The sequence below is a fragment of the Hyalella azteca genome, unplaced genomic scaffold (genome assembly GCF_000764305.2).
Source record: "Hyalella azteca isolate HAZT.00-mixed unplaced genomic scaffold, Hazt_2.0.2 contig10335, whole genome shotgun sequence".
Classification (NCBI taxonomy): domain Eukaryota; kingdom Metazoa; phylum Arthropoda; class Malacostraca; order Amphipoda; family Hyalellidae; genus Hyalella; species Hyalella azteca.
In genome coordinates, this window is record NW_025940379.1 from 244,772 (window position 1) to 256,854 (window position 12,083).

Consider the following 12,083-nt stretch of genomic DNA (forward strand, 5'->3'; position numbering starts at 1 on the left):
TTTGCATCAGGTAAAATGCTCTACCGAACCTCTGGAGGCGCAGATTATGAGAGAGCAGCCATCGTGTCAGAGCCGCTGCTCTTACCTCGGGCGTGTGTGAGGTTCTTTTTCTATGCATATCCTTTCAAAGGTCGGTTCAATATACATTTTCACAGAATTATTTATTCAAAATTATTTTAATTCAAAATTATTTTAATTACTTACAAGTATGTTTTTTTGTAATTGAAAATTCTCAGAGAATTGTTTTTCAATAATGTTGATACTTATTATTCTGAATTGGTGCAATTTGTGAAGGAATTTTGGGCCTTGTCCCTATCGATTGAATAAAAGTTCTTGTTTGGGTCATTTTGGAATATTCACTGTGAAAACACTGCAACATATGTCGTGTATAATGCATATTGTGTAAAACTTCCCAGCGCAAAAAATACAAGTTTTCAAAAAAATGCATCACCGCCCTGATGAGCTCATCGGTGAGGTCACCTCGCCCCTTGCCAACTGGTTGGCGCTAAGGTACGCCTAATTTTAACTTGGATTTTTTCATTTTTTTTTATTTTCTTAACTGCATTCTCATACAATTAAAAGAAAAACTAGCAAATAACTAAAACTTAATACTAAAACTTAATTCATATATAATTTTTGAATAGCATCTTTTAATATTTGTAACGGGATAGGGATAGCATGTTTTAATATATGTCGTTTTCCTTTTCTAAATACTCTTTCAAAGAAATTTAAACATTCCAATGAGAATGCAGCTCGCTTAGTTGTGTCCTAATATATTAGAAACCCCTTATTCGTCTCCACTTCCTCGAATTCCTAGAATTCAATATTCCATACATAAGATGGTTGCTCAAATTTCCTAGCAAACCATACTCACATTTTATCTTATTCCCATTAATCCCATTTCCTATATTCTTAAGATTCTATGTTGAAGAGAACGAAGAATGGCAGCTAAAGTTCGTAGCTGAAAGTATGCTGAACGAGAACTCGTTGGTCGCCATCGATGACGTTGTTGTGAGCACGCTACCGTGTGATGAGCGCACGAGCTGTGACTTCGAAGAAAGTATTTGTCTTTGGGAAGATGACTCAACGCACATGTGGGCAAGAGGTGTGGAGGAAACGAAAAAGTCCTATAATCTAATGAAAATTATCACACTAACTTATTTTTTATTTCGTCTTTAAATTTGACTCTAACTAATTGCCACGTTTTTCTTGACTTCGTTTCGTGTCCGTCTGTCATCAAAAATTCAAACCTTAATTTAGAGCACTTCTAAACATCTTAGGAAGTTGAAATTTGGCATGCATGCTTATGCTGCCTAACAATCCAAGATTTGATCATCAGAAATTATAATTTGAAAAAAATTTTTTGTTTGAAAAATATTGAAAAAAAATCACTAAAAATTCACGGTTTGGAATTGAGTTTTTTCACGAACATCCACACTTGCCAACCCTGGAAATTGATTTGAATTGCTAAAATTGCTAACTAAAAAGTAGAAAATAAATAAATATAAGAAATATCTTTAAAAACCACGTTTTACTGGTTTTTACAAAACTAAAAATAATGAAATAAAACATATAAAAAAAACTTTAAAAAAACACGTTTTCTTAACGGACAAAAAAGAAAAACATTTACTCGTACATAACATTACATAACATTTTACATAACTTAAATGTTATGTAAGAGTAAATGTTTTTCTTTTTTGTCCGTTAAGAAAACGTGGTTTTTAAAGTTTTTTTATTTGTTTTATTTCACTATTTTTACTTATGTAAAAACCAGAAAAACGTGGTTTTTAAAAATATTTTTTATATTTATTTATTTTTCGTTTCTTTGCAAAGGGAAAAATGAGCTTCGTTTTTCTTCTATCTCTCTAGTAAATTTCGTGAGATGAGAATCAGTCTGTATTATATATTGTAACTCTATTCAAACATAAAATCTCACCTACGCTAAGAAAAAACTAAATTTTTTAGCTCAATAATAAGCAAATTTGGTTATTGGAAATCATAGTTTTCATTGTTCACTTCTATCGATTCAGCGGAAATTCCATTTTAGCGCATTTTCTCATTTATGGAAAAAAGGCACTATTGTGCTCGCCATGTCCGTCCGTCCGTCCGTCCGTCTGTCTGTCCGTCTGTCTGTCTGTCTGTCTGCCTGTCTGTCTGTCTGTCCGTCCGTGACTTCACGTTTTCGTCGACTAGAAAATGCGCTCTCTGTCACTCACTGCAGTGAGTACCGAGTTATATTTTTTTCACCATCGTAATACCTTCACAGGAGTGATCCGAGACAACGACGCCTTATCTCCGGGCTTCAGCTATTCGCCCTCACATGATCACTCCACAGGCACGGAATTTGGGGCCTACCTTTATTTTTACGACCAAACAAATGCCTCGTCTTCTCAAGAAACAGTTGCCAGAATTATTTCTGAGACTATTCCACCTTCCGATGAGCAGCATTGCTTCGAAGCATGGGTTTATTTGAATGGAGACAATGTGAGAGAAAAAATTTGCTTATATTATTCATCAAAAATATACCCAATAATCATTTGGCGTTCTGATTTACTAGGCAGGAGAAAACGTTTGTTAAAATGTTGTCACCGCGTTTACTTGCTCATGCAGTGGCACTGTTTTTCTGTGGTAAACTCAAGGAAAATCTTTATGTTTTTCCGCTTGAACAAATTTTCCTTTAAAAGTATATTTGATGAATTAATCGTAATACTTACCTATTGAAATTGAATTAGTATTCGTAATTAAAACATTTACTGATTGTTCACATAAGTCCATATTTTCAAGGTTGGCGAGCTGCGTGTTAATTTCCTGTATCCTGATGGAAGTAATTCGGTGGCTGAAATTATTGACCCTGGCCTTGAGGTGGACAAGTGGCGTAAAGTGCAGGTTTGCTGGAAAATACTCAAATAAAATCTAATGACCATTTGCTTGTTAATACTCCAACCATTTCTTGTATAAAAGGTGGTACTTTTTGTGGAATAGAAATTGTTGAATATTTTTCTAAAGTATTTTACTGTGACGTTCAGGTCGCCGACGATGCAAGCCAGCATTGGATTTACTTCGAAGCCCGGGGCTCTGGAGGACCTGTGGACATAATGGCAGTCGACAGCACTGCTCGTCACCAGGGAAATTGTACAATTTTGTCTCAAGATTTTGTTTGTGAAAATGGGAAGACGATATCGATGGATCAGGTAAAATTTCGACAACTTTTCGTTCTTATATCTCGCAACCCAACAATGCTTCAGGAAAGTTTAAATAAATCCAAATAATTTTTTTGCTGGCACTTCGTGCAACTTTTTAATTATTATCCTCTAAATAAATTATACATGATCAGTCATAAATATGATTTTTCCTGAAATTTCGCCCCCGACTTCCGTGCGATGTTTTATCAAGGACCAACTATCTCTTTATACCCCAGCACATTTCCAGCCAATTAATTCAAATTTAATGTAAAAATATGTTCTTTCCACACTAATGAGCGATGGATAATACAGGTGTGTGATTACAACAGCGACTGCAGTTTAGAAGAAGATGAGACCGTTTGCGCCACTTGTTATTTTGGTGTTGACAAATGTGGCTGGAGCGCCGCCGAGTCGATGAGCTCTCCCAGCATGTTCTACTGGGACTTCGAGCCGCACGGTGAGCTGGAATACCGGGCCAGTCCCTCCTAAAGAGGGTTTTGTAGATGATGACGTAGCCTAATGGTATGAGTTATTTGCCAGTTTTTGGGATCATTTGATTGTAAATTCTGAGTCCTTTGGCTTAGATTCATTCACAACACTAAAAAGCAAACGATGAGTCAACTTGATATGAAATTTCTCGAAAGAATTTAGATTTAATTGATAATTATTATTGTCACTCGTGGAGGGTTCCATCCATATTAAATGTTTCGATAGGTATGTAGATAATGTAATAAGGTAACGCATAGCCTTATGAGCGTTACTCAACACATGCATTTGTTTTCAATGACGATGCAAATATTAAGATTATAGCAATTCACGCAGGTATGATAATGCAAGAGAAACGTTCAGCGATGAAAACATAAAAATTTTGAAATCAACAAATGATGGCAATGCATTTCCGCGGTTGATCGGAAAACGCTAATAACAAAGTTAATCACTCTATTGAAAATTCTACATCCATGATTCTTGAGCAGGAATTGACGATAAGGTCGGGATGGTTGCAACAAGAACAAAATCCGCTGGTTTTGAAGAATTCGACGCTCACCTGTATACACCTGAGACTCAACAATCAACCTACTATACATGCAGCCTTTACATTCAGTACAAACTCAATGGTCCAGCTGAAACAGGTGATCATAACCTGTTTCAGCCAAATGTCATCGTCATTGTTTCTAATAATTAAGATGAAAAAAATGTGAGAAATCGAGAAAAATACGAAGCCCAAGGTTGAGTGCTTTGAATCCTGGTCTACTACTATTTGTTTTCTGTGCTAGTCTGAAGTTTTTGCAGTGCTTGCCAGAAGTTTCATTTTTATATCATTGTTTCTTTGTTTCTCGAATAATTACTTATAAATGATTGCTTTCAATTCTCCCCAATTGCCTCCAGCACCTAAGCTGGAAGTAAACATGCAGAACGACGGCTCCAGTGATTCTACGATGCTGTACATAGCTAAGGGCATTTCCGAAAATTGGCAAGAGTTTAGAATACCTCTCGGGCATGTCGCTGATCGCTTTAGACTGGCCGTAACCTTCAAACCCAATCACAAGACTACTGAAACTGAAAACTTGGGGGCGCAGGTCGAGAGAATTCTTCTGGAGAACTGTGATATTGTGAAGGAAGTTGTTGATACACGTTCAGAAGGAGAGTTTTTCCACTGCGCTGATAATCGAACTTGCGTTCCTTCTGCGGCCGTGTGCGACTTCAACGAGGATTGCCCCGATGCTTCTGATGAGGAGTTCTGCGGTAAGTTTACCTTCATTAAATTGCTGTTTCCCATTTTATTATTGTTAAGCGAAATTCCACAGCTTAGGTTAAATCATGGTAGGGTGAATGACTGAAAAATTTTCTCTCATTGTCCATTCCTGAAAATTTATAAATCATTTATATCGTTTGTAAATCCTGTCACGCGTCAACTGTTCTATAGATGTTTTCTTTTAAACGTTCACATATTTTCTGGTAAGATGAATATTTTGATTTTGAAATAAATTTAATTTACATATATTCGCTTTAATTTCAAAGTTATGTCCTGACAAATTAAATTATACGTTTAAAAATATGTGAATTCAATATCAGTTAACCTCTGAATTCTATTGCAGCCGTCGAGCGATGCTCGTACGAAGACCGATACGAGAAGTGCATGTGGCAGAACAAAGGCTTTACGCGCGTCACAGCCGGCAAGACTGGGAAGTTGCCGTACAGAGACCACACCGTCAACCAGGGCTCTGGTTCTTACGTGCTTGATGAAGAATCCGATTTTATTCCCATGATCTATTCAAACAACGTTGAACCATCTCAAGATTGTGAGGTGCGTAATCGCTGTTACGACGAAGTAATTTTTCTTTATAGTGCAGAACTATTTCTCAATTTTGATGTGTATACATCTATGTTATATACATATGTAACTTAAATCGTCTCAGGGTCTTTAAGTGAGTAGACCTGTTGAGCTTCATAAGATTGGTCAATTTTATAATGAGAGATCTTGCCTAATAATGCCAAAGTTCATATTGCATCCTTATTATTCTGCTTGGTAAACTTTAAAGATTTAATTCATCTTTTGCAGCCAAGATATGCCCCTTATTCAATTATTCGACATTCACGTAGATTTTTTTACTCCATGAAAATTCTTTATATTTGAAATATGATCCCATGTTTAAAATTTTGAAACCAGCAATTAATTATTTTGTGCTTTTATTTATCAGTTTGGATTCTACTCGAGCCTTTCGGGCAACCTGAACGTCAAGTTGGTCATCGAAATCAAGGAAGTGCCATCGCAGATCACGATTCATACGAGCGAAGTTGTTGCTCCTGCTCGGGAGAACTTCGGCTGGCAACGTACAACAAGAATATTCAGCTCAGAACAGACGACGCAGGTCCCTATTCATTGAATAATATTTTCTGAATTGTAATCTAGTGAAAATTTTTATCGACACATATGAATGCGTAATTCAAGTGAAACAAATATACAGTATATATTGAGCTTTAAACTAAAAATATTATTATTACCCAAAAATTTGACAGATCCGCATCATCGGGCTAAACAAATGGAGTGAAGGAGTTGTTGCCCTGGACGATTTCTTCGTGTCGCCCAAATGCAAGATCGGCACTGCAGTGACCGACCCTCTGGACTACAGCCATACCTTCTACTGCCAACCGTCGCAGTTTGAGTGTGAGACCTGCATAGATTACACTAAAGTGAGCTGCTATTATTTAGAACCTTTCATTTTCAAATATTGTGTAGTTATATAGGGACTTTAATGAAATATTCGATAATTTAAATCATTACGTTCTATCGACGATATTTTTTTAGGATGTGATGTTACAGTAGATTGAGTACAACTTTGTGGTTTTTGCTTGTCGGTCTAGTCGTCTAAATTACATTGTCATTTTTAAAAATTGATTAGCCGAAGAAAACTTTTTCGTCACCTGAAATTCTGCCAATGTTTCAATATTTTCACTAAATAGAATAGAAAAAATATGATTATTCTACTTCCATGGCTGTCAAAAACCTCTTTCTTATCCTAAATAAATTATAATGATTTCTTCTGCATTAAAATCGTTCATTATGCACGTAAATTTAGAATATAACCTTTTTCTGCATATTTAAATGCTGATTTCCTTCAGCTTTTGGTGCATTGCCTTCCTCTATCCTATGCCTTCAAGGTTTGCGACTTTAAAAGTGACTGCAACGACGGTAAAGACGAACGTTCTTGCGGGTCCACTAATTTCAAAGACGACGCTGGCAGCTGGCAGGACGCGAGCATCTCTGCATATCACTGGGAGCGAGCAAGTGCCCCCGAGATAGGCTCCTCTGCCCCGCCCCAAGACCCCCTCAACTCTGGCGACGACCACTACATGTGGCTTGCTGCACGTGGAGCAGGTCGGGCAGATGCATGAGGCATTACAAAATATTCGTTAGCGTTCACATCAACCAAAACAACATTATTTGTCCAGCATCTTTATTTTCAGTCTAATTTGGAATGTGATTGATATGGATAATAATAGGATAGGTAACAAAATCAATTAAGGGCTATTAAACTGTCTTAAAAGCGTCAATTTTAAATATTATGGTAAATGACACAATTCGTACCGTCAATGAAACTTATGAATGGTATCATTGCGCACAAATCATTATGTATCATTAAAAACCAGATGATATTGTCAGAAATGCTTCTTTTTTGTATTCATAGAATAACCGTACCGGCAAAAAAATTTCACAGAAGTCATCTAATCAATTTAATTCATAGGATTAAAAGACCCTTGGGTGCATTGGTGATCATGTCTACAGAGAGGTGGTCCTTTATTATAAATATAGTCTTTAAATATATGTACTGCAAAACATCCCTGAAATTATTCCCATAAGTCGTAAAATATTTCGTCCTAAAGGAACCCCCACAAATTTCGCGACCCTCGTTGGCCCTGAGATGGGCCCGACGGCTCTGCCATGTACCTTCTCGTTCTACTCGTACGGCCACGACACCATCCCCTCGATGTACGTCTATGCCGAGAGCGCAGGTCCTATCATGAGAAGACTTCTCTACGAGTTCGTCTACGTCTTCCAGGCTAACCAATGGCAGCATCATGAGATCCACATCGGGGAGCAATCTGACAGATTTCGGGTCAGTTCCTGTGTTTGCCTTATGCCATTTATTCGAAATTAATTCTGCCAATTTTTCGTGAATATGTATCTAGGCTGTAAGCAACAGCAAAACAATATGATAGAAGAAATAAGTTAATAACCTCGCTAAAGCTATAATCAAAATACGACCAAGGAGTCAATGATTATATGTTTGAACATCAAGTTCATAAACATGCAATCGTACAATAAAGTAGATGACTTAATTATTCAATGTTTGAATCATGAACTTCTCATTGGAGAAATATTTCCCGTCGAAAAATTTATTAAACCCCATGGAAGAGTTTTTATCAGTCAGTTTTTTTAATTGGCTGTAGTGATCAATTACCTGTCATCAACATTGATAAAATTTCTTACTGCAGTTTTAAAAATTCATGTGCCAACTCATTTAAAAAGGCTGACTGAGCTGAGGCAGATGTCACCCTAATTCCCAAATTTTGAAGTAGGTCAAATTTTTTGACGAAAATCCAGCACCCAGGATTTTTGAAACGTCAATAAGTTGAATCCTATTTTTAAAGGGCCCTTTGAAGTGGGTTCAGCTAATGATAATGATGTAGCATACCAAGCAGGCAAAGGGAGAGGTGATTTGTGCTCACCACACTCAGCTGCGTAGTTATAAAATGCACCCTAAATATAGATCTGATCATCCTGTGTACAAAGAAATGATGCATGGAAATCAGTACTTTGGAGGGATGGCAATTGGCAATAATGTACATGGTGCAGTAGCAAGCGATCTATTCAAAACTACAATGTGTTTTTCGTTTATTCTTTTTCTTGTATTCACCTATTTAAATAGGTGGGCTTCAGGGTTCTAAAAGAAGGCTATATAGCTGCCGATGTGAATTTCGATCTCTTCTTGGATGACTTCTCTTTCGTTGGATGTTCAACAGAGGAAGCTCCTAGAAATGTGAGAAAATACTTTGTTTATATCATTCCATAATGTTTTTGTTTTACAGTTTTAGTGATAGTATTTAAGATTCTCAAATCGATTAAGGCACGTTTGCTTGCGAAATAAGAACTTTTCTGGAATTCTGATTTAGAATGTATTAATTTGTTCCGGTGTACTTATAAATTTGTTTTGTGATTTTATTGCTCAGTGACTTATTAAAACTGCTCATAAATGCTCAATTTTTTGCGCACATAAATCCATTCTACAAATTGCAAATAAACTTATCAAATACATTGAGACTATATACTATGAAGTAGCCTTGAACAGTTTTAATTTAGCAAATCGTCCGTTTTCCAACAGGGAAGCTTCGAGTGCACCTTCAGCTCGCCCTGCTCTGACTTACTTCAAGCAAATGACGACTCCGCCGACTGGATCCCAGAACTCGACCTGTTCACTCTCAGTTAGTGACAAAATAATTTCATGTTCCTATGGAAAGCTTGGCACACTGTGAATGCTTTTGTTCATGGAACTTTATGAAAATAATACTAATTCTTATTCATATAGTCATTTTTCAAAATGAATCCACTTTCATTGCCCAACTGATTTAAATTTGTCAAAATTCTCGTTGTAGTTATAGCCTCCGCAAATCCTTTGAATTTGACATTGCAGGGTCATTTTAACCAATTGATACCTAAGAAATTTCAATTAATGCGTAAGAAATAAATATACTCCATGACTACAAAAGTTGCATTTAATTTCTCGCATCACATGTTTTCATTGCAGACGATTATTTGCGCCTCCAATCACCATCATCACAGGAGGTCATGGCGGATTTAAAAACCTGGTACCGCACACCGACCAGACAGTCATGCTTCTCGTTCAGGTGCTGATGCGTCACTAATTTCTTAATCTCTTAATTATTCGTTTCGTTAATGTGAAAACATGCATTTTCCTGCTTCCAAACACCGCGCTATAATCCATTCGATTGACAATTCCCTAAAAATTACGGCAAAAAATCAAAATCACTTCACGGTTTATTGCGTATTCGGAACACAGATGAAAAAAAAATGGCTAAAGCTTGCTAGTGCCTTCATCTAGTCCTGGACAATTTTCTTCCAAGTGTAATAAACCGAAAATAAATATTCCAAAAATTCAAAATAAACTATCGAAAATGAAAAAGTTTGCACTGTGACAAAAATATTGGTGTAAATTATTTGTAAGGTTTAAGGGAACACAATTTGAATTTTAATCTTTTGAAATCAACAATTTCACACACAGGTATAAAATAGTTGGAGGTGCTAGTTTATTCGTCATTTTTTCTGACGAGTCTGGCAAGAACGAAACCCTGTGGCAGCGGCTCCATGAGGTGGATTTTGTCGACTGGCAAAAAGTTCACTTGGAATTTGGGTCTTCTGATAACAATTTCCAGGTGCGTCGTATCTATTCCGAATTGAAATTTAATTATATCTCATTACTTGTAGCTGACTTCGTTATTGTATCAAGTTTTCAATTATCTTATTAATTTCATTATGTGGTTTTATTCGTTGGGCTCGTATTAGCATTTGGGCTCTTTTAATTTCAAAAGATGTTTACGTAAGAAAGACTTTTCGATAAAATCACTAAACAAATCTTCGCTTAGTAAGTTATCCAAATATTACTTGTGCGTCGCTGCCTATATATTTGGTAATTCCACAATGAACTGAAATATCATCGTTCAAAAAACTTTGCGAAAATTTCAGGCACTGCGAATAATTTGTGATGAAAATTTCTGTTTTATAGCTTGTTCCACAATATAGTTCCCGACTATTAAAGAGTGCTTAGTTACTTAAGCTAATAGGTAAATCATCTGTCAGAGTTTTCAAACATCTGTTGGCATGTAGGATACCCTGTTGTGAATACTTTGTACATTAAGAAGATAAAATTATTATTATAAAGAAAAAATTTGTTCAATTAAAAAGTCGGGAACTTTTTTGTGGTACATACTTTACAACGACAGAACAATTTACCCACTTTCCAGATGACTATCAGAGGCAAAACACACAGCACAGAAGAAGTCACACAATACATCTGGCTGGACGATGTAGGGCTTAGAGACGGTCCCTGCCCAGCTGACCTGACGTGCACGTTCGAGGAGGGCGACTGCGGCTGGCACAACGACACGGTGCCGGAACAAGAGATACCCTGGCTCATCGTCAGCTCCGACACCAACACGTCTCTTTACGACCCACCGTGAGACAAACTGTTAATGAAATTAAAATGAATTAAATGAAGCCTTTTTATTGTTTTTAAATTCACCATTAATTAGCAATTAAATCAAATTAATGATACGAAAACTTGAGAGTATTTAAGCATGAGTATTACCGTCATTTAAATTTTATTTTATGAATGAGATCACTGAGAAATTAAATTTACTATGGCTAAAAGTTGACTTTATACTGACTAGAATTCAATTTCGTATGAGTTGCATATATCTAAAGATTATTGATGTTTAATTTCAATGTTCTCCAATGGTAACAACTCATATTTTTCACACATAATAATGCCGTTGAAGATTTTTTTCCATCGAAAGTCTGCTATCTATCATACAAAGGGCACTTATTAGTTAAACTGAACACTTTTTACGCTGACCTAATAATTAATGGTAATAAAGTTAATTTCTTATACCAATTCCACATTTTACATGTGCATCATTTGACATATTATAATTATTGAAGATAATACATGATCACGTGCGATGAGTTTGAACTAAAAAAATCAGCTACATTCAACACCATTTATATGATCAGATGGTAACATGATTCTCCTAGGAAGGTCTTAATAATTACATTTTTTATAAGTAATATCGATTAGAAAATAACACCCTCCATCATGCATATAAATAGTGTTCAGTTCATTCTATCTATACTTACCATACCTAAAATTCGAATATCCAAATCCTGCCTAAATTCTAATTCGCTGAATTGAGAAAAACAATAAGAAAATTGTTAATAAAGACTACTTTCTGGCATTCAATGAAACATGCATTAAATAATTACCATACTATGCACCATTCGAATGGTTCATAGACGTCGCTCTATTCGTATTGTCAGGGCTGACCACTCGTGGATGACGGCCGCTGGTCACTACGCCATGATTGACGTCCAGGACGGGCAGGCTGGGAAAAACGGGCGATTGCGAAGCCCGTTGAACCGCCCTACCTCTGCTGGTGGCGACTGTTTCAAATTTTGGTACTACCTCTACGACGCGGGGTGAGATTTTGAGTATGTTTTTGCCTAAATTTGTCGAATTCGTTTCGTCAACACTCAGGAATAAACTATTCGGAAAACGCCGCAAATCAGCCTGTCCGAAGTTTTATTGGCTACCATGCACGTGAAGTTAA

The 12,083-nt window shown here is 36.4% G+C and overlaps 1 protein-coding gene across 1 annotated transcript in view; it reads left to right on the plus strand.

The window, feature by feature from the left end:
* LOC108682349 (MAM and LDL-receptor class A domain-containing protein 2) overlaps positions 1 to 12,083 on the plus strand; it is a 33,892-nt gene that overhangs the window by 6,598 nt on the left and 15,211 nt on the right. Inside the window, exons 12-31 of the mRNA XM_047882401.1 lie at positions 11 to 130; positions 417 to 510; positions 918 to 1,105; positions 2,267 to 2,484; positions 2,785 to 2,886; positions 3,027 to 3,191; positions 3,495 to 3,639; positions 4,157 to 4,312; positions 4,569 to 4,925; positions 5,279 to 5,487; positions 5,882 to 6,052; positions 6,201 to 6,374; positions 6,843 to 7,059; positions 7,566 to 7,798; positions 8,612 to 8,722; positions 9,065 to 9,164; positions 9,488 to 9,587; positions 9,983 to 10,133; positions 10,722 to 10,933; positions 11,794 to 11,952. Coding sequence (XP_047738357.1) covers positions 11 to 130; positions 417 to 510; positions 918 to 1,105; positions 2,267 to 2,484; positions 2,785 to 2,886; positions 3,027 to 3,191; positions 3,495 to 3,639; positions 4,157 to 4,312; positions 4,569 to 4,925; positions 5,279 to 5,487; positions 5,882 to 6,052; positions 6,201 to 6,374; positions 6,843 to 7,059; positions 7,566 to 7,798; positions 8,612 to 8,722; positions 9,065 to 9,164; positions 9,488 to 9,587; positions 9,983 to 10,133; positions 10,722 to 10,933; positions 11,794 to 11,952 — 3,382 coding nt within the window. The remainder of the gene's footprint in view (positions 1 to 10; positions 131 to 416; positions 511 to 917; positions 1,106 to 2,266; positions 2,485 to 2,784; positions 2,887 to 3,026; positions 3,192 to 3,494; positions 3,640 to 4,156; positions 4,313 to 4,568; positions 4,926 to 5,278; positions 5,488 to 5,881; positions 6,053 to 6,200; positions 6,375 to 6,842; positions 7,060 to 7,565; positions 7,799 to 8,611; positions 8,723 to 9,064; positions 9,165 to 9,487; positions 9,588 to 9,982; positions 10,134 to 10,721; positions 10,934 to 11,793; positions 11,953 to 12,083) is intronic.